General features: G+C 40.9%; 1 protein-coding gene across 7 annotated transcripts; it reads left to right on the forward strand.

Annotated features, from left to right (window-relative positions):
- Positions 1-658: 658 nt before the first annotated feature.
- Positions 659-27,995, forward strand: homezb (homeobox and leucine zipper encoding b). Of its 7 annotated transcripts, none has more exons than XM_060935064.1 (6): positions 659-1,606; positions 3,760-4,070; positions 4,952-5,100; positions 5,945-7,744; positions 12,849-13,160; positions 25,362-27,995. In XM_060935064.1, exons 4-6 carry the CDS (start codon positions 5,954-5,956, stop codon positions 27,228-27,230), a joined length of 3,972 nt encoding a protein of 1,323 aa, XP_060791047.1. In that variant the 5' UTR covers positions 659-1,606; positions 3,760-4,070; positions 4,952-5,100; positions 5,945-5,953; the 3' UTR covers positions 27,231-27,995. The 7 variants fall into 7 exon arrangements, with proteins under 7 accessions (XP_060791047.1, XP_060790991.1, XP_060791113.1 ...); XM_060935008.1 differs by lacking the exon at positions 3,760-4,070 and having other exon boundaries at positions 659-1,438; positions 1,564-1,606; XM_060935130.1 differs by lacking the exon at positions 4,952-5,100.
- The last annotated feature ends 1 nt before the right edge of the window (position 27,996 follows it).

The raw sequence follows: 27,996 nt of genomic DNA on the forward strand, positions 1-27,996 counted from the left end.
GAAGCAAAAACAACACGGAAGAAGCAGCAGCAGCAACAACAACAGTAATAATAATAATGGATTACTTCGCGTTTGTACAGCTGCTGCTTCTCGTCGCTTAAAAATGGCGATCTTTCGCGGTCTTGTTATTGTTGTTGGTCTTAACAACTCCCCCCCCCCCCCCCCCCCGCTGACGTAAGCGGTTCTTTCCTCTGGCCCAGCAGAGAGTTGGTGCTAGCCTGGAACCGGTTTTTCTGGCCCCAGAGCCAGTTCTTTGTCAGTGGAAACAGAAAACCCGGTTCCAAACTAAACACTGGCCCCGAACCAGCCCTGGAACTGCTTTGGTGGAAAAGGGGCATGAGATACTACCCTTAGGCTATGGTTTCCCCTGCTGATAATCCTTGTAAGGATTTGAATGCAGGACTTTTACTTGTAGTGGAGTATTTCCACAGTGTGGTCTTAGTACTTTTACTTAAAATACGGTAAAAGATCTGAATATGTCTTTCCCCAAAGAGCCGGATATAAAACACTTCAGAGCAGTTGGAATGAATGAGAACAGATCATGTCCTGGGGGCTTTTATTTTGAACGTGGAGATTCTTCAACGTTTCTGTTTTCACACATCGAAGATGCGACAAACCAAACTGTGACAGATTGAGAACTACGATCTGAGGCAAGTGTACCTACATTGGCAGCTCATTACGGCCTCGTTAACGCGGGCCATCTTTGTTATCCTGGGACAGTGAGATGTTTTGCTGTCAAATCGTCACCTGTCCTGGTTTCATGCGGCTTCATTCAGATGCCTCGCCTCGCTCTTACAGCGGGTTAGCTAGCCACACAGCTAAAAGCCTTTGTTCCGACTAGCAGATCGATAATGTTAGCTTTTAGCCAGAGAAGAGGGATATTATTAAATGGAGCTGTGTTGTCCCACTGTGTGTACAGCAGCAGCATCGCCATGACTTAACAGCACTTTCAGCACTTACAGCTCCAGAACTGTCATGGCGATGTAGCGCCTGTTTAAACCTGTGAATAATAAGAAGAGATTTAGCTTTTCGTATTAGTAAAATCACTGAAGCTTGAGGTCTTTTGGATTTAAACATTTTTTTTTAACATGACCAGCTCCATGAAACTGTTGTTTGGATTATTTGTACTTCATGAACACGGTTTGTTTCAGGTCCATCCTGTGAGAAATAAACATTAGCTAGCATAGCTATAGCATAGTATATCAGTTATTACCTGCTAATAATACATGTGTTCATTTCACAGGTGCGATAGAACTCTATCTGAACTAAACTTTAATTTTCAGTTGCACTTTTCTTTTCTTCCAAAACTCAAATTTCCATCGAATACAAATCCAGTGAAATATCACGATTATTACGATAATTATCCCTCCAACTAGAGCGGCGGCTACAATTATCGACACCTTTTCAGATTTACCAATAAAAAAACAAGCTTACAAAGGTGAGTTTGAGTTACAACAGTTATTATTGGTTAGTTAATCAACCGGAAGACCCGCCTCGCGCTTTGATCTTGCCGCCTGATGACACAGCACGTTACCTGAGATGGAATTTTTTTTTTTTTTTTAGCCCGATCAGCAATTTGAGGAAAACCAGGACGTTCTAATCGCAGGTAAGCATGATGGAAAGATCATGGACATGTTTTTACTTCTCAAATTCACCGATATTTCCTGATCTTCTTGGCGAAACCTGCTTTGTTTCTTACTCTTTCAGTTGTCGGTCGCCATTTTGTATCTAAACGTGCGGTTGAGAAGTCACGTGTGTGAGGTGTCGATAATAGTGATCACTTTCACCAGTGTCCACCATTATCAACACCCTGTGGAATTAAGTGACATTTACAACTGTTATGGATCGAGCTTTGCGTAAATAAGTAAAAAGTGCTGTGATTTATGATATTCTTTTTCTCCTGATTCATAAGGCCAGTATCTCACTGGGCTGCGACAGCCTGCGACTAGTTGGAGACACAACAATTACGATAAAATATGCAAATTGGTGGCAATTTTCACTTGGAATCGTACTGAATTGATATTCGCATATTTTACCGCAATTGTTGCGTCTCCAACTAGTCGCAGGCTGTCGCAGCCCGGCTTTCCCTCGGCAGGCAGGGAAGTAGAGGAAGCCTCACGGAAACTGACTCGAGAAGGGTTCGCGACGGCTTTGCGACACCAGTGACGCATTTGCGGCTATTTTGAGAGAAATTTTGTCGCACAAATTTTTTGAACATGTTCAAAATTTCAGCGACAAAGGAGCGACACTTTGCGACTCATGCAAGGAAATTGAGAAGCCCCGCCAATGTTTCAAGACACTTTTGAAAAACTCTTGCAAATGACGTTCGCAATTTGTCGCAGCCCAGTGAGATACTGGCTTTAGTGACATTTACAACTGTTATGGATCGATCTTTGCGTAAATAAATAAAAAGTGCTGTGATTTGTGATATTCTTTTTCTCCTGATTCATAAGGCCAGTATCTCACTGGGCTGCGACAGCCCGCAACTAGTTGGAGACACAACAATTGCGATAAAATATGCGAATTGGCGGCAATTTTCACTTGGAATCGTACTGAATTGATATTCGCATATTTTACCACAGTTGTTGTGTCTCCAACTAGTCGCAAGCTGTCGCAGCTTGGCTTTCCCTCGGCAGGCAGGGAAGTAGAGGAAGCCTCACGGAAACTGACTCGAGAAGGGTTCGCGACGGCTTTGCGACACCAGCGACGCATTTGCGGCTATTTTGAGAGAAATTTTGTCGCACAAATTTTTTGAACGTGTTCAAAATTTCAACGACGAAGGAGCGACACTTTGCGACTCATGCAAGGAAATTGAGAAGCCCCGCCAATGTTTCAAGACACTTTTGAAACTCTCTTGCAAATGACGTTCGCAATTTGTCGCAGCCCAGTGAGATACTGGCTTTAGTGACATTTACAACTGTTATGGATCGATCTTTGCGTAAATAAATAAAAAGTGCTGTGATTTATATTTTTTTCCTGATTCATAACAGAATGGAATATTTATAGAGTATTTGGAGTCCTATTGCAATAAATAGAATTAGCCCAGAATTAAATTCAGAGCATATAAAAAAATTACATGCTTGAAATATTCAGATGTTTCTCTTCCATTCATAAAATATATAAATATTAAAAAAATTTTGCAGTTTGTTGTAAATATCTATACCACATATTACAATATCAGTAGACGTTTATATTTTTAGAAGGAGATTTAATTTAAAATTTCAATTTAAAAAAAGGTTTGAAAATGCTGAAGCTTCACCAATCTGAGTCTAATTGCAACAAATTAGAGCACTGTTTGAAATAGAGATTTATTTTTTTTGTGACTGATCCTTTGTCATTATGAAAATACTTGTAATCCTTGACTTGCAAAATAAAAACCCGGATGTCGGCGATGTTGGTGGATATACAAATATGTCATAGTTGTATGTGCAACTCTTTGTTTTTCCACTGCTTTAAAGCTCATAGGCAAAGGTTTTCAATTTATGCACATTTGAAACTTGATATATTAAAAAACCCTCTGTAATTTTCTTCTGGTCCCAAGAAGTATTGTTAATAAGTAATAATTAGAATAAGTTGGAGCGGATCGCAGCGAATTTCTGCTCGGCGATTTTCATGACCACTCGGCGCGTGACGTCATTCATGGCAAACAAACCGCTTGAGTTGAGTCCACTTCAGTTTATTTGCATTGCTGTTCGGCTTGAGTGCAGATATGTGTTTGGGAATTTCCAAAGAAAAACCCCATGCCTTATTGTTGTGCAGTGAACTGTAACAACAGGACCGGTTCAGGAAGAAGTTTTTGCCTTTTTCCAAGAGAGGAGAAGAGGCGGAGAGAGTGGATTGTGCGTGTGAAGCGAGAGGATTGGCAGCCAGGTAAATACGCCACTCTGTGCTCCGATCACTTTGACGACGATTCATTTTTGAAGAATCCCCATCTGTTGGATAGTTTAGGTGTCAGTGTTGGACAGAGAAGGCTCAAACCTGACGCCCTTCAGACAAAATTTGAACACAAAATTAAGCAGTCAAAGAAGAAACGGAGCAGCAACGCTCAAGCAAAAAGGAGAAGATTGGAGGTAAACATTTTTACTTTTGCTTGCAATTGAGTAGTCAAGAATCCTGAGGGATCCTGTACAATCATTGTGGAAATGAGACAAAGGGATATTTCCTCCCTTAGAGTAGGCTATAAATAGTATAATGCTTGTATTACTATTAGCAATATATTATATTAGCAATATAAACAAATCCACGTTATATTATAGGGATTGTGTGTGTGTGTGTACCCATCTGGTTTAATTATTCTTCAAAAGGGTTCTTATTTAGTATTACGATGAAAGTAAGAATTTATCATAACTACCAGGATAAATCGTTTGGGCGCGAGTCTTGTTGAGGTCCGGGGTCACCGCGATCAGAGTCGGCCGAGTCGCTGTCCGATTCCGAGGCCGCACGGTCAAACCAGTGAGCTACATTCACTGATTGCTTCGCAACGGCCATAGGTTCATACATATATGGTTTCACCTCTCAATATTCAATTTGGAGAGTTCCTTCAAAATCGCTTTCAGACATTTTACACAACCTCTCACGATCAAAGTCCGTACACGTGTGCTCGGTTCGCAAGTAAATATAGAGCTGCTCCCGGTCTGTTCAGCTTAAATGACGTCACGACGACAGTCCCCTGGCGGTGAAAGTGCGCGTAAGTGAGATCTAAACAAACCTTTGAAACTTGCCAGTATATTTTAACCATTTTATTCAATTTTAGGGTGCAAATTAGACACCAGGAAGATTGAATTCGCTTTTTGGGTCGTTCTTCTAGAAAATAAAGTTGATATTCTATGTTCCACCTCCGACCCTTGCCTATGACCTTTAAGCGTTCTTTTTGCTGTGCCATATCTTTTTGTACTGTCTATGGTTGTGGTCACAACAGTACTCGTGACCGTGGCACGTTCCGATTTTTTAGAATTCCATCCGTGATTCGGAAAGAGGGCGAGGAAACTCTGAGGCTTAGTACGGAGAGGAGACGAGCACGGCTGAGCAACATCGGCAGGGCCGATCTAACAGAGGCTTAAACCAAAACAGCTCGTGTTTGCAGCAATCATTTTATCTCAGGTGAGATTCAAAAGCTTTCTTGATAACATCATGGAAGAATTTTATTTCGTGTTGCTAGAATCTTGCTATAAAATGAGCGTTCTCTTGTCGTGGTTCACTTGCTTGTTGTTATAATTTTAACATGTGTATTACCATTTCGCTTCTAGGAGCGAAAGCAAAATTATATGATAGAAATAATCCAGACAGGGCACCCACTGAGAAAACGGGCTATGTTTCGTCCAAGGTCGTACTTGATTCTTCGGCAGCCAAACCAGATAGAACGTGATATCTGGGTACTCGATGGTCGGTAGAAGCGTCTTATCTTCAGAAAAGTCTGACTTTTTAAAATAATATGGGTCAAAACCGCACATATCTATCTTCTCTTTGTATCGAGTCTTTGCTCAACCATTCAAATCGTGGTAATACTGAGAAAATTCAGCACTGTTTACAGGCACGCTTTCAGCGGCTGCTATCCGAGTTGCTTTGTTTATCCACCATCATCGCGGACGCTCATGACGTAGCACGTTTTGATCACATGGTTGCAAGTCATCTATAAGGTTGAAATGAAATAAATTTTAGTTATTACTTAACTGAATATTTGTATTTTAATAGTAATAGTTCAATATTACACACTAAAGGGATTTGAATCAATGTCTAAGATTCTGAAAGTAATTGCAATCAACTACAGTAAAAATGTCATTTAATTCTCTCACAAATAATTCAATTGAAGTGAATTTCGTTAAGTTTAAATCTTAAAATCTGAAATAGAAATAAAAGAACACGATAAATTATTTATTGTACATTAAATACTTTAATGAAGACTTCAGAGATCATATTTTAACATAATAAGTCTTTTGTGCTTCAGGGAAAAAACATGTCAGCCCAAGGAAGCAATAGGAAGCGCATGAAGTACACGGCTGAACAGATGCAGTTGGCCATTGAGATGGTGAGGACAGGGAATATGTCGAAGAAGGAGGCAGCATTGACCTATGGTGTTCCAAGGTCAACTCTGATTGACAAGTTGTCTGGCAGAGTCCCTGAGGTTGGGAAACCTGGTCCCGATACTGTTCTGTCGGCAGCAGAAGAGCGTGCTCTGGTGGGCTACCTCAAGCTAATGGCTGAAATACAATACCCGTTGACAAGAGCTGAATTTCTGTTCCAAGTGAAGAAGGTTCTTGACATCGATGGGAGGAAAACGTCATTTACCAACAATCTGCCAAGCAAAGGATGGTTTTACTTATTTTGCAAGAGGCATCCAGAAATAACAGAACGGGTTCCGCAGCTTCTTGCGAGAGAACGAGCCTCCATCAGTTTTGAGATGCTTCAGGGTTGGTACAAGGGCCTTAGTTCATTTTTGGAGAAGGTGGTACCGGATTTTCAGAGTCTTATTAATGATCCCAGGCGCATTTTCAACGCAGATGAGAGTGGATTTCCCCTTTGCGTTACAAGTAATCAGGTGTTAACATCTGTATCCTCACATCATATGTACGAAGTTGTTTCCAACGCAGAGTGTCAAATCACAGTCACAGCATGCTTCAACGCCTTAGGGGATTACTCGCCTCCTTTAATTGTCTTTCCTGGCCAGACATTCAGGAATATAGGTTTGTCGGATTTCCCAGAAGCCATTTATGGTCATACTGATGACGGTTGGATGGACAGTGATTTGTTCTTTGAATTTCTGAAGCATTTTGTCAAGTTTGTGGAGGAGAAACACATTCAGTTTCCTGTCATTCTCTTTGTTGATGGACATTCCACCCACATCTCCCTTGCGACAGCTGAATTTTGCGCTGCAAATGGAGTCATTCTCTACTGCCTCCTGCCTAATGCCACTCGCATCTTGCAGGCTTGCCATATCGGATTGTTTTCTCCAATGAAAGCATCGTGGGAGAAATGCGTCAAAGAATGGCAAACGCAGCATGTTGATGAAGTCTTCACGAAAACACACTTCCCAAGTGTCTTTAAGAAAGCATGGTATTCGGTTACAACACTTGAAAACTCCGTCAACGGTTTCAAAAGATCTGGCTTATTTCCCTTGTCAATTGATGGCATTGACGTGTCAAAGCTTGGACCATCAAAGGTTGCCTGCCCAGCAACAGAGGTTCCAACCCAGTCTTCCACAGCACTTGTGCCAGGATCAGATGAACAGGTTGTAAATGAGGATCCAGCTGATGACACCACCACAAACATGCTGACCACACCCGAGGCTCGATCTGAAACGGAGAATTCATCTGCGTTAAATACCAACATGATTCAAGTAACAGCTGAAATTCACCCTGCACCACCATCTGCCATGGCCTCGCCAGCATTTGAATGTTTGGACATTCCGAAGATGGAAAACACACTACAAAAGAAAATGGCAAAAGCGCTTTCCGCCAGTGAAGCTTTGGCAATTTTGAGGGAAAGAGAAGAACAAAAAGTTCAAGAAGAACAAGAAAAGACTAGAACGAAGCAAAGACAAGAACAAATGATGATGAAGAAGAAAGAGGAACGAAAAAGAAAGAAACGTGCAAAGCAGTCATCAGATGAAGATGATGAGGAGATTGTGTACATGGACAGTGATGATGATGAGGAGGAAATTGTGTCCATGGACACTGATGATGGTGAAGTAGAAGATGATGAGGAATGGGCAGGCTGTGGCACACCAGGAGGAAAGGCTTCTGACTGGGTGGGCTGTGATTCCTGTGATGCCTGGTACCACATTTCTTGTGTGTCCAATCCAGCCGCCTTTGCTGGCCTAACTCGAGACAAGGCTGAAAATGTAGAATTTATATGTGATCAGTGCAAGAATTACCACTCAGAATGCTAAACAGCTGAGTAACCATCACACAGCATTGTAGTCAAGTCACTAAACCTCGAGTCCCCAGTGTTCAAGTCCAAGTCATTAAAAAAAAAAGTCGAGTCCGAGAACAAGACTCCAACCACACCATTTGACAGTGGCTGTTTTAGCGCCATGAACATTAGTTTGTTCCTGAAATGGCACATGAACAAGTGAACGTGCATTCTCTTGATCAGGGAGCGTGAAGTATTCTGTCAGAGATGGTTGGGAGACGGATATAAGTGCAGAAGGTGTGTTTATTAATACAAATGAAAACAGGTAAACAATCCAGAACAGCAGGCAAAATCGTAAAACGGGCAATAGGTCGAGCGAGGCACAAACAGGCTATTGTAGACTCTGCAGAATCAAAGACGAGAAACAGGAAACCAGGGATCAGGAAACCAAACAAGGAAATACAGTGGATATAAAAAGTGTACACACTCCTGTTAAAATGATCAGTTTTTCTGATGTAAAAAATGAAACCACGATAAAAATTTCAAAACTTTTCCCACCTTTAATGTGACCTATAACCTGTACAATTCAATTAAAAAACAAACAAATCTGCTAGGGGGGAAAACATAAAAAATGTACAATAAGCTGGTTTCATAAGTGTGCACACCTTTAATACTTTGTTGAAGCACCTTTTGATTTAATTACAGCATTCAGTCGTTTTGGGTTCACACCTGCCATCAACTAAAATGACTGATTAACCCCAAATAAAGTTCAGACATTTACTCAGTTGCTCCTCCAGCAAAAGCCAGGGTTCACAGAGAGCTTACAAAGCAGCAAAGGGATCTCATTGTTGAAAGGTATCAGTCAGGAGAAGGGTACAAAAACACTTCCACGGCATTAGATATACCGTGGAGCACAGTGAAGACAATCATCAAGAAGTGGAGAAAATATGGGACAACAGTGACATTACCGAGAACTGGACGTCCCTCCAAAACTGATGAAAAGACGAGACGAAAACTGGTCAGGGAGGCTGCCAAGAGGCCTACAGCAACACTGAAGGAGCTGCAGGAATTTTTTGGCAAGTACTGGTTGTGTACTACATGTGATGACAATAAAAAGTATTCTCCATATGTCTGGACTATGAGGTAGGGTCACAAGACGGAAGCCTTTTCTTACAAAGAAAAACATCCAGGCCCGGCTAAATTTTGCAAAAAACTTACATCAACTCTCCCAAAAGCATGTGGGAAAATGTGTTATGATCTGATGAAACCAAGGTTGAACTTTTTGCCCACAATTCCAAAAGGTATGTTTGGCACAAAAACAACACTGCACATCACCAAAAGAACACCATACCCACGGTGAAGCATGGTGGTGGCAGCATCATGTTTTGGGGTTGTTTTTCTTCAGCTGGAACAGGGGCTTTAGTCAAGGTGGAGGGAATTATGAACAGTTCTAAATACCAGTCAGTTTTGGCCCAAAACCTTCAGGTGTCTGCTAGAAAGCTGAAGATGGAGAGGAATTTCATCTTTCAGCATGACAATGACCCTAAAAAAGTTTTGGAACGGCCCAGCCAGAGCCCAGACCTAAATCCAATTGAAAATCTGTGGGGTGACCTGAAGAGGGCTGTGCACAAAAGACGCCCTCGCAATCTGACAGATTTGCAGCACTTTTGCAAGGAAGAATGGGCAAATATTGCCAAGTCTAAATGTGGCAGGCTGATAGATTCCGACCCAAAAAGACTGAATGCTGTAATTAAATCAAAAGGTGCTAAAACAAAGTATTAGTTTAAGGGTGTGCACACTTATGCAACCAGCTTATTGTACGTTTTTTATGTTTTTCCTCCCTAACAGATTTGTTTGTTTTCAATTGAATTGTACAGGTTATAGGTCACATTAAAGGTGGGAAAAGTTTTGAAATAATTTAGCATGGTCTCATTTTTTTACATCAGAAAAACTGATCATTTTAATGGGGTGTGTACACTTTTTATATCCACTGTAAGGCTCGGTAACGTGTTAGCAACACAACTCAATACTTCGCAAAGTAAGTGTGTTTTCACAGTTTTTATATAGGCACACTGATTGCGCCTTAATCCTGTGCAGGTGTGAGTCATTTACAGCGCACATGCGAGAGTCCGCTTGGCGCATGCCCGAGAGTCTATCTGATGCACGTGCCAAAGCGCGCAGGTGTGACACTCTCTTGCGCGAAATTAGTATAAAAATTTATGTAGATATAAATATTTTATGCCAAGTTATTATGGCATGTTACAAAAAATAAAGAAAAAAATCTGAGCCCTCATCTCCAATTTACGAGTCCGAATGCAGTTAATGCACAAGTCCGAGTCATCAGTGCTCAAGTCCGAGTCAAGTCACGAGTCGGACTCGAGTCCAAGTCCTGGACTCAAGTACTACAAGCCTGGCGTCACAATTAAAGTTGACATTCCTATCAAAATGAATGATCAACTCTTTGGATGATAATTGAATTAACTTAATTTTACAGCAGAACAAATGTGTTTGTGTGACTCTAACTCTTGAGAAACTTCTTGATTCCTTTGTTAGGACAGAAATATTTTGAATACAGTTTCATCGTTAACTTAAATGTGTTGTTGATTTTACAAATTGTCACCGACATGACTTTAAAATTTGATTTGCGTAACATGATCTGAATTTGCATATGTATTTATATTTACACCTTGCCTTGACCAAGACAGATTTCCTGATTCATTTCTCTAACTGAGAATGAAATTATTTTAAATACAGTTTCATTGTAAACTGAGAGATGTGTATTGACGACTAATTGGTAATTCTTGCACTGCCATTCTTTTGAAAGTTGTTTTTGTTAACAGGATCTGTATTTGCATATGTATCTATATTTACAGATGCATTCACTTACACAAAGTTTCTCATTCTTTTCCAAATCGAGGACGCAAATGTTTAGAACACACATCATTGTAAATAATGTTTTCATTAAATTTACTGTAAGATATCTTACAGTAATTGACCTACAGGATTTTGTAGTTATTTCCTAAGTGAATTTTAACAGTAGTTTACATGAAAATCATTGTCGTATACATTATTCTCATGAACACTTCTACATTATATCATCATCATCATCAAGAAATATGACAATGCATGCGACAGTTAATTTTAAAACTTTAATCTTGGAATATTTGAAGAATATTTTAAAAGCACATGTATAAGGTAAGATAAACACTAGTAAATAATAGATCTATTTTAACACGATAAAAATGTACCAAAGAATAACAACAGAACAAGTTTAGGCTGATCTAGGCCCTGTCCACACGGCAACGGATTCAGGTGAATCTGATAAAATTGTTTATCGTTTCGGCCTGGCGTCCACACGGCACCGGCGTTTTGGGTGCCCCAAAACGAAATCTTTTGAGAACGGGTTCCAGAGTGAAAAAATCTGGCAACGGCGCCGTTGCGAAGTCGTCTGGATGAGTAGAACGGATTTGTTTATGATGACGTCACAACCACATGACTGTCAGTGCTTCACGCCGGGTAGAAGTGTAACGAGGGGTGTCGTGGCTCAGGTGGCTAAGGCACCATGCCGTGGATCCGGGGACCTGGGTTCGATTCTCACCTGGGGTCATTTCCCGGTCCCTCCCCGTCTCTCTCTCCCGCTTGTTTCCTGTCTCTACACTGTCCTATCCAATGAAGGTGAAAAAAAGCCCAAAAAAAAAAAAGAAGTGTAACGAACTCGATGCAAGTTGTCAACAAATCCTATAACTTGGTTCATGAAACGCGCTTACAAAATATTTTCACTGTGAATATTTATTGTGTAATGGTGCAAAGTGAGAGAGAGAGAGAGCGAGAGAATAGCCCTTAGGGCAGAGTCTTTAGTCCAAACACTGCAGAAGCAGTACCAAACCGCGCACCGCCCATGCGCTTTCCAAAAACAAAAACAATCCTGCCAGCAAAAATAGGAAAAAAAAAAGGAGCGATCTCACCTCTTCAGATGTTGGTTTAAGTCCGACAATACATTCGTTCAAAAAGGCTAATGCTACAGAAGAAGGGGTTTATGCGCATGCGTCTACTTCTATTGTTCTGGTGTCTCCGATGGGACCGTCTTACAGCGCACGTAGTGGTGTGGCATGTGTATTGCATTGTTTTCAGCAAGCGTTGTGTTGCCATATGTACCTGATATTTTACTGATCCGTTGCCCATGTGGACGCGATATTTAAAAAAAAAAAAAAATCTCGTTGTCATGTGGATGTAGCCCTAGATTGACAACAAGGTACCTACAGTTTTGGTTCAAGGAATGACATGCGACCTTTGACCTGGATTTTCATGTGGTTACATTGTCAATTGCCTGTTGATATTTATTGGTAAACTACAAAACTAGAAATTAATACAAACAACAACAAAAGATTAATAAAATGTAATGTACGAAAGTGTGTAGGAAGTGGAACAAAAAGATTTTCTGATGCAGGTTAAACATTATCAGTTCATTTATTTACAGATATTAGAATTACTTCCTCATTTACGTAAGCGCCGACATCCATATATTTATAGAAAAGATATTTTGTACTAAATACAAGTCTATGTAAAACAAATTTTAAATGTTAAATACCACATACCGATTTTATTTTTTTTATTTTTTTTTCTTAATAAATAATCCACCTGAATGTCGATTCATTGTGGAACGGTGTCGATAATTGTGGACAAAGGTGTCAATAATTGTGCAACGGTGTCACATGATCTGATACGCAAAGTAATCAGGAATCAATTTTTTTTTCTCCAGTGGAAGTTTGAGTAATTATTCATGCACAATTTCCGTACTGAAAGTCTTTTCTACTTTTGCAACGGCCAAAAGATCATTAAGGTGTCGATAATTGTAGTTATTTTTTGCCTAATACTGCATGTCCTGTCAGAAAACTATATTTATCTTGAGCTTGTTTCTGTTTATTGTTTTCTTGTGATGCTATATGTCCAGTTTAGTTTGTTGTGACTTGGATTATTTGTGTTGTTTTTTCCTCCATTAGCAGGTCGCCATGCAGCAGTGTGAACCCCCACAGCAGCAGCAGCAGCAGCGCGAGGAAAACCGGAAGTTGGAGGCGCGAGTGAGCACGGAAGCGGAAACAGGGGACAGCAAGGCGAGTGATGCTTATGAATGTCGGATCTGCGGCTACAAAGCATCAGATGTCTGCTCTCTCAGTCAGCACCTGCACTCCGTCCATCCTGTTACTGCTCTGCCTGGTCCGAGCTCAGCAAAAGATGAGGAGAGTAAAGGGGCGGATGAAGTGGAAACCCGAGACCAAACCTCAGAGGGACAGAAGAGCCCACCTGCAGGAAATGTGAGTTAGTGCACATGTACATACACACACACACACACACACCTGTGTTTGTGCCACAGAAGTACAATAATCTAATATACTATGCACTGAGAGGCACCGGTTGAAATTATGGATTCTCTTCGGTGACTGGCATCATACTATTTAGAAAAGAGTACGATGCCAGTCACTGAAGAGAATCCATAATTTCAACCGGTGCCTCTCAGTGCATGGTATATTAGATTTTTATTCTATCCGCATTCACTGGCAGTGTTCGAAATACCCGTCTGCATTTTGCAGGATGATTTTCAAGATTGCAGAAGAAAAATTAAACAACCTGCAATTTTGCAGAATTAAAAAAATCAGGCTCGGGATTCAATGATTCTCAATTTAGCAAACTAGCAGCGCTGTAAATAAACTGAAACCTGCGCCGCGCGAACCTGACAGCGTTTTCCAGGTCAAAGTTGAGCAATATTTATGTAATACTGACGAAAGGCGACGACAACCAAATAAGGGCAGTTGCCATTTTCCAATGTAAGATTTCGTCACTTTTAATACCCGCCGGGAGGACCCGACAACTACCTCGGCAGTTTCCGCCATGCATCTCCCAGAATTCAATGCGGCACAACAAACATGGCTCCCAAGAAGAGGATTGTTTCTTCGGGGCAAGAGTCTGACAAAAACGCCAAGAAAACAAGGACGATTTTGTCGTATCTCGGCAAAACTGGCAGCCAGCGTGACTCCAACAACAACAGCGACAGATCGCGCGTCCGTGAGGGTGACAAAAATGAAGACAGTCGCTGTTATAGTTGCATACATATATATTGGTAAATTGTATAGGTTTGTATATATTGTATTGTTGAATCATGCAAAATTATACTGATATTATATCCCTTTTGAAGACAGCAACAGTATTTTACCTTTATTCATAGATACTTTTGAATATTTTGTTTTCTCATACCAAGCTACACTAATACATGTTTTGTGTGCATGTTCTGTTTTTTTTTTTTACTAGGCCATTATTAAAAAATGTTCTGTTTCCGGTCCACCAGCTGGGTGAGTGCCGTTTGTGCGGTTGAAATTTTTTTTTTTTTTAACGCTGGTTTTTCGACATTTTTTTCGGGTTCGTAAATCTAAAATCGAACTTGACATTTCCGCATTCCCAGGGCTTTCCACTAAGGCTCATACTAGCCAGCCATGACAAATAAGTAGCCAGCCGGGGGGGTTAAGCACAAAATAAACTCCTGTGCACACAGTTCCCAGGATTAAATGTATTTTCTACAGACCATTTATTTATTCACTTTACTCAAATACAAAGTAAAATGGCAGTAAATCTTCTTTCTTTTCTTGCGTATTGCATCATGAGGCGTTCCTGGCTTGTAAATCTCTTATTTTCGGTGCATGACACATTCACGCAGCTGAGCATGCTATGAATTAACAACGACAACGGTCTGCAGTGGGGCTACACAATTAAACACTCAGCGAACATTTCTCCATTTGTGTATGAAAATACACTCCAACCACTCAGTTTGGTTTCATTTACAACCAGCGGTGTCTTTTGATGCCAGCACGTAATTGAACGAGAGAAGACTGGTTTACCGGAGACAAAATAAGCGTTATCTCTGCTTCTGTCCCCTCCGATGTCGCCTCCGACGGCCCCAACACACTACTGCCTCCGCCGAGTGCGCACACGCGCACACACATCGCATATCGGGGCCGCGGATGAGTTACTCTCCCTTGATCAACGAAGTCGGCGGGGAATTTGTGGTTATTATCGGTACAAACAGCACGAATCACAATTTAAATGAGTGCGGTTCAGTTTGACATTATTGTCAGTCCGTTAGATAAACATTTAATTTTATTAAAATCGAAAATTAATATTTAGAGCCTGTGGGCTACAAAAATAATAGTCATTAAAGTAGCCGGCTGGACTTAATTGTGTAGTTGGCTGTATGGCCGGCAGCCGGCGCTTGTGGAAAGCCCTGCATTCCGCGCAGAATTGAATCAGCTCTGCGCATGCGCCATGCGGCACAAAAAAATGGCAGCCACCATGAAGGAAGGAGAGCCGGAGTTTTCAAACATTTGCTTAAGTGTGAAATCGCAAAATGGTATTCTAGCGAACAACAAAATAGTAAAGATTCAGAAAAACAAATCATTCAGTGATCATTTTAATAGTGTAATTTCATCTGAACTAGGCCTAACGCTCGATTTAGAACTACAAAAAGTCCGTGTGTCCGACATTTTAAGTACCTTTGTAAAAGTTTTGCAAATGTTGCAGTCAGCATTTAAAATGCTAACTTAATGTTTTTGTACAAGTTTCAGCTGATCAAACTGTCATTTTATTAAATGTGTCTGCTTTTGTAATAAAGTACTGAAAGAAAAAGCAAACGCAGCATTGCGATTTCTTATCCATCCATCCATATATAAAAAAAAAAATCCCTCCCTCCCTACTGAAAATTTTTTTGCTCACCCGGTAGACAGGAAATGAATTTTTTTTTAAAGGATGGCCCTAGTGCTGTCTTGCCTGTGGTGCAGACTAGCACAAAGTAAAACAGTTGCCCTGTAAGATAAAGTTCACAGGTTCAGTTCTGTAGCTCTCAGTTCTGCCATGATTAGTTTGTACCCAGTTCTCTGTTATTAGTTTAGAGTAGTGAAGCCCCTGCAGTCGTTCTCAGTTCAGTTCATGACCTTGCACTTTAGAAGCCAGGCAAACACAATGAACCCAAACGTCTTTCCATTTGCCAGTTGGGTTTTATTCCTTAATGGCATCAATTCTTTGCATCATCGCAAGATGTAACAGAGTGTAGAATTGAAACCTTGCTTTCAATTTAAAACTACAGGTTGCAGATGCAAACACTGTGAATGAAGTACATTTTGGGTAACAATCTATTGTTCAAGCTAGAAACTTAATCTTGACAAAATGCAACATGACGTGTAACATGAAAATGAATGTTTTGTTTCTTGAAGAACAGTTGTGTTCTATTTTTTTATTGTGGTGATACCTTTATTAGTATGTTGTGTGGAAGGATAATGTGTGGGTGTGATAACTAGTACATTTATGAATTAGTTGGTATACTTCAAGTTGTAGTAGCTCATAGTGTCAGGGCGAGGGGGATGAAAGACCTGTGGAGGTATCATGGAATGATAACTTTGCTGCAGAGAAGGATCTGTGAAGACTGAAATTAAAAATAGTGTGAGAATAAAGAATTACAGTAATGCTATGAGTTGTAAAGCTAGATATGATGTAAATATAGGCATTATTAGGTTGAGAAGGGTATAGTATTTGCTTGTGTATTTGCAGAAAATATTTCCAAATTGCAGAACAAAATTGACATTCTGCAATATTGCAGAACACTGGAAAAAAGTATTTCGACCACTGACTGGATATGAGCAATCGCACGCTCTGATTGGCTGCTCTACTACTAGGCTATCAGCTCATATACCGTGAGTAGAGAAAAACAAAATGGCGGAGTGTGTTGCTGAACCAACCGAGGACAAATTAAAAACTACTCGAAAACAAAACTCAGAAAATACAAAAAAAAAAGCAACAAAATATGGAATATAAATATTTGATGGTAAAAACATACATCTTTTATTTTTCAAGAATTATCACATTTTTCACAAATTGCTCCCGTCATTTCACCGCTTTGTTTACATTCTAAGCAGAAATTATTTTGTCAGACGTTTTTTGTGTAAAGTTTTTATTTATCGAATTTTGCATAAAATAAACATAAAAATGCTCCGTTTCTCAAAATCCAGTGAATGTGGAGAGAATAAAACAGTTATTCCACTCAATCTCGTCATACATGGCTTATAGCTGACTCGGTGCTACATGCCTCATCAGCTACCAGCTCATGTGCTACTCGATTTCATTGAATAACTCTTAAATATCCCTCATCAAAAAATTCCAAACTAAAAGTGTTTACCTACAAAGAATGAGAAATTCATCTGGAAAAAAAAAATGCCAGGCATGATCATGATATGTAGATCTACACACACACACACACACACACACACACACACACACACACACACACACACAGAGCCCCAACTGTGACTCAAGTCAGTCATGTTTTGAATTGAATTGAAATTAAAGCTTGAAAGTGTGACATCAGTTCATGGTCTATCCAGGATATACTATGACTGACTCACACCATATCCATTTTTAAAATTTTTGACGTCATGAGATATACTGCGTCATCAATGATGGAACTATTTTATGTCATGTGAGCCATCCTTAGCCAATCCCTGCATGGGAATTTTTTGATGAGGAATATAATATTGTTTATGGTTGTTTAGTTTTAGGGGACGCTGTAATCGGAAAGTAGTCCGGGCCAGTGTGGTGTGATTCCATTACCAGCCTGAAGTTGATTATTTTACAATAACTGTGTTTGTTGTAAAAATGTTTTATTCCTCTTATACCACAGCAATTGGTTAACAGTTACAATTGTGAATATATTAAAGAACAACACATCGGACAATTAACCATTTTAATGTTGTGGAATGTTCATGAGGCAAATTCCTGTTATCACTTTTATTACAGCAGCAATAAACACTCATTCCCTTTCCAGCCTCCATTTTGTCTTTTTTTTTTTTCTCTCTTTTAAGTTGATAAGAAAGGGGGGGAAGCACAGCTTGTGTTACAAAGAACCTGGAAAGCACAAAGTCAAGTCAAGTTTATTTGTATAGCGGTTTTAACAATAAACATTGTCGCAAAGCAGCTTTACAGAATTTGAACGATTTAAAACATGAGCTAATTTTGTCCCTAATCTATCCCCGATGAGCAAGCCTGTGGCGACGGTGGCAAGGAAAAACTCCCTCAGACGACATAAGGAAGAAACCTCGAGAGGAACCAGACTCAAAAGGGAATCCATCCTCATTTGGGCAACAACAGACAACATGACTATAACATTAACAGTTTTAACATGAAGTCAGTTTCGTTGATGTTATAAACTCTTCGTTGATGGAAACTTGAGTGCAAAACTGTTCATGACAACTGCAGTCCTAAAGTTAGCAAGTCAACTGTAGTCCTCAGCCATAAAAGCTTTAGGCCAAAAAAAAAAATGTGTTTCCGGTTACGTAGATTTCAAAACTAGGGTCGGTAGGCAGGCTTTTTTTTTTTTTTTTTGAATTTTTTTTTTCAAGATGGCTACCATAACCTATATTTAGACAGGAATAATTTCACAAAATATAATGAATTTCTTTGCAGGTCACCTGAGTTACCACCTTCTGATGAATCTGATGCAGCATGAGACACCTTTTAACATGAATTTTTCTGTAAATATAACAGCTCAATACACCATGAGAGAGAGAGAGCAGCCCCGCCCCTCTCTGCTCCCTGAGTGCAGCTCGTCGCCTTGGTAACGGTGCAGGGAAAAGACACAATATAACAAGCAAAGAGCGCTTTTTCTCTCTGAGTTCCCTCTCCTCCAACAACGCTGATTTACACGGAAACGGAAGGAGCTATTCACAAAATTCTTTCACATTGAGTGCTACAAGGCTCCCATGAACACATAAATGTAATTTTTTTTGTCCCTAGTGTAAAAAACGTGGACAACTAGAGCGAGTTAAAAACAAGTGACTTTTCTGATTTTGCAGTAAAAGCGCTGCCACGTTTATAATGTGAGTCTATGGGAGAGCGCGGCTGTCCTCTCCTTACTTTCAGGCTTCTCATTCAAAAACTGTAAATCCTATCGCTCAGGGAGACACTTGTCTTGATTCACACAATGTGTGACTACAACTTTTGAGAAAGTTGTGTGTGTAGAGTGAAAATTGTGGCTGAGAAAACAGTTTAAATGAGAAAGTTAGAGCTTTTTTTTTTTTCAAGCTGCCTACACTCTAAACTCCTGAGCGCCACTGGTGTGTAACGCCATAGACACCCATTATAAAGCCTGAATTTCTCCAGATGTGCTCATGGTGTTTGATCTGTGACTGATCAAAAAGTATAGAACCTAGCAAAAAAGTTGAATGCCAGATCCACACAGGAGAATTTTGTCTCCGTTTTAAAGTTTGAATCATGTCTCTAGGTGAAAGACAAAATAAGCGTTATCTCTGCTTCTGTTCCCTCCGATGGCCCCGACACACTACTGCCTCCACCGAGTGCGCGCGCACACCGCATGTCGGGGCCGATCAACGAAGTCGGCGGGGAATTTGTGGTTATTATCGGTACAAACAGCGCGAATCACAACTTAAATGAGTGCGGTTCAGTTTGACATTACTGTCAGTTCGTTAGATAAACATTTAATTTTATTAAAATCGAAAATTAATATTTAGAGCCTGTGGGCTACAAAAATAAGTCATTAAAGTAGCCGGCTGGACTTAATTGTGTAGTCGGCTGTATGGCCGGCAGCCGGCGCTTGTGGAAAGCCCTGATTTTCCCAGTGAGTGACAAAAACTTCCGGTTCACGCGGTTGGGTTATATGTAAAAGTCGCGACTGGGAAAAAAACAAAAAAAAAAGTTTAGGGTCGGGCGGTACGGATTAGGGTCGGTCGGGTAACCGGAAACACACACATTGTTTTTTTGGCCTTACTGTAAGAGTCCAGAGCATCCTCCAGGTGTGACTTTCAACTGTCCACATGGGGCCGTCCTCCACAGGAGCGATGTGATGAGACTCCAACCAGACACAGGGCATCAGGATGGATCAGGCAGGTCCGAGGAGCAGAAGAGGTCAGCATCTTGATCTCAGGACCGACATGTAACTCAGAGGGACAGATTTTGGGGGAGAAGAGAGAGAAAACACAGGTTGTTAGGTATGCCCAATGCATGGGTGCAAGTTTTCCGGCATGTGCCGGAAGCTCTGTTTTTTTCGGTTCTGAAAAAGTCATTTTTTCAAATCATGTAAATCCGTTGAGATTTTTTTTGGGGGGGGTGGCCCTCTCACTGTCTCACTCTCAGTCTCTGCGCGAGACAAATCTTTTCATCTCGTCTTCGCCACAAACCTCATTCAATTTATACGCCGCTCACCGACGAGCGGTCCTGACTAGCCTGTTGTTTCACGGTGTTATACATGTGTGATATCATGTTTCACGCGTGTAGCACGTTGTTCGACCAAATCAACACAGCTATTCCAGTGTATATATTGTAAAAAAGATATCACAGCAAAAGCATATTAAAAATGGTTGTTTCAACATTTAAATTAGTAGTTGCTAGGTGTTTTGAAATATCAAGCCTTGTACTTGAAATATTATTTCAGATGTATTGATGAAATATATTAAACATTTGATGTGAATATGCAAATCATATAACTATTAATATTATAAATGTTTGGATGAGACCACATGAGAGACAACCATTTTAACCTGTAATTTAAATTTTTTTTCGAGCCCTAAGGGGGGCTCACCCCCCTTTGTAAACCCCCCCCGCATGGCTGCGCCATGCACGTCTGACCTTGTCAGACTTTTCAGGTTTTTGAAAATTTTATACTTGCACCCATGCCAATGTCACCTGAATAAGTAGGAACAGTACTAGTGCATCTCAAAAAATTAGAATACCATGAAAAAGTTCCTTTTTTTCATAATTTAATTCAAAAAGGTAAACTTTCATATATTCTATATTCATTACATGTAAAGTGAAATATTTAAAGCCTTTTTTGTTTTAATTTTAATGATTATGGCTTATAGCTCATGAAAATCAGAAATCCAGTATCTCAAATTATTAGAATATTCCCTAAGATCAATCAAAAAAAGGATTTACAATACAGAAATGTCCAACTTCTGAAAAGTATATTCATTTATACACTCAATACTTGATTGGGGCTCCTTTACCATGAATTACTGTATCAATGCAGTGTGGCATGGAGGTGATCAGTCTGTGGCACTGCTGAGGTGTTATTGAAGCCCAGGTTGCTTTGATAGTGGCCTTCAGCGTATCTGTATTTTTAGGTTGGGTGTTTCTCATCTTCCTCTTGACAATACCCCATAGATTTTCTATGGGGTTCAGGTCAGGCAAGTTGGCTGGCCAATCAAACACAGTGATATCATGGTCAGCAAACCATTTGGTAGTAGTTTTGGCACTGTGGGTAGGTGCTAAGTCCTGCTGGAAAAGGAAATCAGCATCTCCAAAAAGCTCGTCAGCAGATGGAAGCATGAAGTGCTCTAAAATCTCCTGGTAGATGGTTGTGTTGACTTTGGACTTGATAAAATACAGTGGACCAACACCAGCAGATGACATGGCACCCCAAATCATCACAGACTGTGGAAACTTCACACTGGGCTTCAAACACCTTGGATTCTGTGCCTCTCCACTCTTCCTCCAGACTCTAGAACCGTGATTTCCAAATTAAATGCAAATTGTACTTTCATCTGAAAAGAGGACTTTGGACCACTGAGCAACAGTCCATTTCTTTCTCTCCTTAGCCCAGATAAGACACTTCTGACATTGTCTCTGGCTCAGGAGTAGCTTGATATTAGGAATGCGAAAGTTGTATCCCCTTTCTTGAAGATGTCTGTTCGTGATGGGTCTTGATACACTGACACTAGCCTCAGTCCACTCCTTGTGAAGCTCTCCCAAGTTCTTGAATCAACTTTTCTTGACAATCCTCTCAAGACTGCAGCCATCCCTGTTGCTTGTGCACCTTTTCCAGCCACCCTTTTCAGCAATGACCTTTTGTGGCTTACCCTCCTTGTGGAGGGCATCAGTGATCATCTTCTGGACAACAGTCAAGTCAGCAGTCTTCCCCATGATTGTGGTTGTGTGTACTGAACTAGACCGAGAGATACACTGTGTTCATACTGTTTTACTCAAACTCGAAATTAAATATTCTAATATTTTGAGATGGGTTTTTTTCATGCTTTTGTACTGTATGCCATACTGATTAAAATTAAAATAGAAAAATGCTTGAAACATTTTAGTTTATGTGTAATGAGTCTATAATATATAACATTTTCACTTTCTTAAATAACTGATGGAAAATATTGAACTTTTTCACAATATTCTAATTTTTTGAGATGCACTAGTGTACATATTGCACTGAGTACAAGCAGGGACTCCGGCAACTAACTATGACAGCAGAACTAAAAGGGGAGAGCCAGAAGGTAACACAGGCATGAGGGAGCCCCGGGACATAAAGCAGCAGCCGCTACACTGTCAACAAACTCGAGTGAGCAAGCGAGTGGGGGACTGACAGCATCCATACATCCCAGTTTACCAAAACACTCTGTCTGAGGACCCTCCAGATCTACACCTTTACCTCATAAACACCATTAACAAAAGGCTTGACTAAACAGATATGTTTTCAGCCGAGACTTAAACGCTGAGACTGTGTCTGATTCCTGAACACTACTTGGAAGGCTGTTCTATAACTGTGGGGCTTTGTAAGAAAAGGCTCTGCCCCCTGATGTAGCCTTCACTATACGAGGTACCAGCAGATAGCCTGCACCTTTTGATCTAAGTCCTCTTTCCTGAAGACGTTGCTGTTGCAGGAAAATGTACTATGACAAAGTGCTGAGACTGGAGGCTCTTTCTGTAAACATTAAATAAATGTCTCCTAACAGAAAACCTCGCCATGAAAATCAACGATCAGGATTTTTTTTTTATCTGTTCATTAGTAGGTTTTAGATTATATAGAGCATCCTGTAAACACTCTCAGAAAATAAAGTACATTATTGTACCTTTAGGGCTACATTGGCTTGTCACTGGAGCAGAACCCTCTAAGGTACTTATTTGTACCCTTTATATAGTGCTTTCGGACATATATTGTATCTTTTTGGCCCTAAAAAGTGTACACATAGTTACCTTGAGGTCCAATAACAAGCCCTAAGGGGGTACATTTCGTGTAGATTGTACCATGGGGTACAGAAATGGACTCCTGCTGTACCCTTATTTCCAACAGTGTAATTATCAGTATACACAGTCCTCATTTCCTTTTTGACACTGGTTTCCCTTTAAAGGAGAACTGAAGTCATTTTTAAACTTGCTTTATTTCTTAATTAGCATGTTTATTCAGTTACATTTTCGGTTTTAGTAACCTTATATCGTGACTCATATTGGCAACTAATTGCAATTAAATATTACACTTATCGGCCTGTTCGGTTTTTAGCCGTGTTGAATGTAGTTCGTTTGGTCCATGGCAGGCATCACTTATCCGCGTGATCTTCACAAGACTTGTGCGAGACTTCGAAACGTGAAGTGTCAGCCAGGTGTCAGTGCCGCCATTTTGAAAACTGTTTTCCAAACGAAATATTGCACAAAAACAAGTTTAAATGACGATTACTGCCTACTTTTTTCAAACTTTCCTGATTGCTATCAAAACAAACAAAACTTCCAGCTTGATTACATCAGCATTCGAAAGAGGGCGTGCGTGTCTTTTGACAATCCGTGTCCGAAATCGCTCCCTACTCACTATATAGTGAGGACGCCATTTTGTAGTGCTGTCCGAAACCTTAGTGGGGATTTACAGCCTATATAGTGCACTCAAAGTATCCCACAGTGCATCATGAAAAGTAGTGTACAACGATGGTCACTAACCAAAGCAATATATCCCATCATGCATTGTGGTTGCGCTGAAAGAAATCAAATTAAAAAGTCTCAAATTTGATTTCATAAAAGGCAGCGGCAAAGAAGAAAGCATTCAGCCTTGATTTTAAAAAGAACTGAAAGATGCAGGTACTTTGTATTGATTAATTTGGGAAATTATACGCTCAGTATAATATGGATTTATCACAAAAATACACGCATGTGTTTTATTATTTTGAAAACCCACCAGCCGACTGATCTGGCACGTTTTAATTGTGCGACAGTAATGACGTAAATACCAGCGCGACGGACTAGTGTCCGAAAGCATTTTTTCATTTTACCAATGAGCTCACTATATAGTCCTCTATATAGTAATTCCCTATGTAGGGAGTAGTGAACGAGTGAGCGATTTTGGACACAGGGAACGTTGGCAGATGTCGGTCACTTTGATTTCCACTGAATGTTTTACTTCCGTCCTACGATGTCTCGCACAGGTCTCAACGAATCTCGTTTACGGCCATCGCTTTGACATATGGACTGATATATTACAGAGCATATTTCAAACACTCATAAGTTGCTATAGCAGCGACAAAATAGCTGTCAGAAATGCATTTCTATGTTTAATAAAATGAGATAAATAGAATTTTGATAATAAAAAAATTTGTCTTCAGTTCTCCTTTAAGGTATCGTGGAGATTTATAGTCTTGCTATCTGGCATTGCCCAAAAAAAAGGATGGGGTTCCCATTTCAGTCTGTTCCACCTGAAAGTTTGTTCATTTATTTTTAAAGTTATGCTATTTCATGGAGTGTTTAGATTTTTGGGGGGTTTGGATCAGTGTTACATCATAGAAAGGGGGACATTAGTCCCTGTGGTGTATTCGGCCCCACTACATTGAAAATGCACGGAATTTATCACTGACGTGTTACAGGTTACTCAGGAGCCAATCCGAATGTGTGATAACTGTTCCCAGTGAAATGAAATAGAAATTGAAAGTTGGACTCTTCTGCTGCCCCACACCTGTAGGGAATAGGCTCTACTGTTTAAAAAAAAAAAAGTTGACTTGGAAAACTGTTATGTTACATTAGAAGCATTTAGCAGACGCTCTTATCCAGAGTGACGTACAACATACCCAGAGCAGCCTGGGGAGCAGTTAGGGGTTAGGTGCTTTACTCAAGGGCACTTCAGCCATTCCTGCTGGTCCAGGGAATCAAACCAGCAACCTTTAGGTCCCAAAGCTGCTTCTCTAACCATTAGGCCATGGCTTCCCCTGTTGTACTTTTATCATTGGATTTGATGCCAGTTAATTTGTAATTATGTGTTTGTTCTATTTCACTGTTAATAAACTTGCATTCTGTATACCATTTTTATTAAAAAAATTTAAAACAAAAAAACAGTGGGGCCTAAAGCCTGCCTTTCCCCTATAGTTCACTCATTATGGGATCTGTCTGGATTTCTATAGAGCTGCTTTGTTACAATGTCTGTTTTTAACCATACTATATAACTAAGATGAATAAATTAAATTAAACATCCTCATAATAATAAATGATTTTTGAGTGATGCAAAATATCACACACGATGGCAGTGGGCTTTAACACCCTTGGTGTGTATGATGTGTTCACATTTAGTATTTGCATGGAAGGAGAGTAAAAGCGAGCCTGATTACACAGATCTTAGCTCATGCTTGTGTTTTGTGGGCCTCATCGACAGAACTTAAGTGCTGCACACAGGGTTTGTCATGTATATTCATGTTATTTTCCTTTCTCCCTACCAGTCTGAATTTTCTGAGGGGTCCATGTCTTCCTCACCCATGGACTCCGAGGAGACCAGCATAAGTACATGCAATGCAGAGAACCAGGTACCAGCAGCGGAGCAAAAAGAGACTGTGAAAAACACACCTGCTGCCAAAGACAGCCAAAGCATTTCTCCTGCCTCCATTTTGCCTCAGAGGAAAGCCTCATCCTCTCCAGAGTCTATAAAAGGAAGCCAAAGCGAGGACGCAGCCTCCTCAGGCACGTCCAGCCTCAACCAGACGCACTTGGTGTGTCTTCCTCTGGTGTCTGAGGGACTGAAGTTGGTGTGGGTGCGCTCCGAGCAGATTAAGGAGCTGGATGCAGTTTCAGAGCTGGTAGAAGCATTTAATGCCTTCCCCTACCCCACTGAGCAGGAGGCGAGTGCTCTGGCGCGCCGATGCTCCCTGTCACCCGAGCGCGTCAAAGTGTGGTTTATGATGCAGCGCGTGCGCTATGGAATCAGCTGGGCGGACGACGACATCCGGCAGACACGGCTTAAGCTGCGGCGTCTGCAAAGACTGTCTCTCGGGGAGGAGGGGGAGGAAGAAGAAGAGGATTATTTAGCACATGAAGAGAGGACACCTGAAACGCTACAGCAGAGTGTTAAACAGGCGCCCGTGACGGACGTCTATACGGGTTATATACACTACACACCGCAACCGGTTTTCTCCCAGGGTGCAACCAATGACTACAACAGCAGGCAAAACAGCATTATTCCTCAGTACAGTAACGGCTTCGAGACGTTTGTTCAGCAGCAAACTGAAAACCAGTATGTGAGCGAGTTTCAGAATGCATCCGTGGACAAAGACCATGCTCAGTTGCCTAGAGATCTGAATCACTTACCTCCTCACGAGCCCAAGGCTGAGAGTTCTACCACTTACCATAACTTATCAAAATCAGCCGTGATTTGTGGCCCCCCGATAACCCAGCAGCGAAAGAAGACCAAAGCCCAGCTGATGGCGCTGCGCCGTAGTTTTGTCCAAAAGAACTGGCCGTCCGAGGCTGAGGTGCAGCGGCTGCAGCGTGCCACTGGGCTCGGAAGGCACGAGATCCGGAAGTGGTTTGCCGACAGTCGCTACCAGCTACGCAGGAGCGGTCGGTCCTGGCTGGCTGAACTGACCAAGCCGAGTCAATCGCCAGAGCCCTCGGGTAGATTTCGACAACAGTTGAACAACGATGAGTTTCAGGAGGATGGCGAGGCCTCGGGGACGACGTTTGACTACGAGCTCGATGTGGACATGGAGGATCAACAAGGCCCTGTAGAAGATGGAGTCGGCAAATCGGACACGAGGAAAGCGAAACAAAGTGAAGAGCCGCCACAAAAAGACAGCCAAGCTAACGTTAAACAGGAACGGAGGGAGATCGCGATTGTCCCTTCTCCATCTCCTGCCTCCTCGTCTCCATCTCCATCACTCCTCCAAGGCTGGAACCCCAGCCTGGGTCCGGAGCCCAACCTCCGCAAGAAGACATGGGAGCAGCTGAACATGCTGAGGCAGAGCTTCCTGCACTGCCAGTGGCCCACCAGCGAAGACTACACAATCCTGCAGCAGAAGACGGGCCTGACGCGGACTGAGATCGTTCAGTGGTACGGAGACACACGCTACCACATTAAACACTCCAACCTGCGCTGGATTCACCCGGATGACCGAGAGCGTGTACGTGCAGGTGTCATGAAGCAGCAGAAGAGAGCAGGGAAGGGCCCCAGGAGCAGGAGATGGACAGAGGGCACAGATCCGAGCTTCAAGTTTAGGGAGCCGCAATCCAGTAACGGGACAGGACGCAGTGAGGCGAAGTCATGGGACAAATTATTCAAGACAGCTTCCTCAGTACTGCCAAGTGGTGAACTTTGACCTTGGGGTATTTTTAGATTAAATGTTAAAGAGTATTTAGAATAGCAGGAAAGTAGAGGCTGGACTCTACATTGCTGCCAAATGCTGTATTTCATGATTTTTTTTTTCCTTCTGGTTTCTCTCATGTTCTTCATGTTCTCATGTCCAGTGTTTCTCACCACTAATGGATTGTTGCATCAATATAATCCAGTGCCTCGTCAGGACCTTTAATACACAACATATTTATGTATTTACTTTTGTCTATCTGAGCAGTTTCATTTAAGCTGAAGTTATTTATAACACTAAAAACAACAAAAAAAAAAAGCTAAGGAAGGTGTTCAGAGCAATTAGCAGAACATAAGCACTGGGTGAAACTGCTGTTTTCATGTGTAGCATTTCAGTGTTCAACAGGATAGGAGTGTGCTTAGAAATTAGTTTCAGGTCTTTTTCGATGCACATTTTCAGATGTTTATTTAAACAAAAAAAAAACAAAAAAACTGACTTTTAGCGTATTAACATGGGTCAGATCTTCCAGACCATGAATCCTTTAAAGTGTTGCTTTTAAAAGAGCAGTCAGTGTGGAAGTTTATTGCTTATTTCACTTCTAATTTATTTAGACCCAGGACCATAATCCAAGAGAAGAAGCTTGAATGATGCATTTGATATTCTATGCATTTGATTATTATTTAGTTGACTAGAAAATTCCTTTACTGCTTTTGAAGATTTTTGTACCTATTTCTAGAAAATGTTTTCCCTTGGTTACAATGACATTTTAACTCAATAAAGT

Source organism: Neoarius graeffei, chromosome 1 (assembly GCF_027579695.1).
Source record: "Neoarius graeffei isolate fNeoGra1 chromosome 1, fNeoGra1.pri, whole genome shotgun sequence".
In the NCBI taxonomy this organism is placed as follows: Eukaryota; Metazoa; Chordata; class Actinopteri; order Siluriformes; family Ariidae; genus Neoarius; species Neoarius graeffei.

Excerpts from the sequence above, each read along its gene's own strand:
- homezb (XM_060935064.1), top strand. The coding sequence starts at position 5,954 with ATGTCAGCCCAAGGAAGCAATAGGAAGCGCATGAAGTACACGGCTGAA. Across the intron at positions 7,745-12,848 it reads GAGGAAAGGCTTCTGACTGG|CAGGTCGCCATGCAGCAGTG; the intron begins GTGGGCTGTGAT and ends TTCCTCCATTAG. Across the intron at positions 13,161-25,361 it reads AGAGCCCACCTGCAGGAAAT|TCTGAATTTTCTGAGGGGTC; the intron begins GTGAGTTAGTGC and ends TCTCCCTACCAG.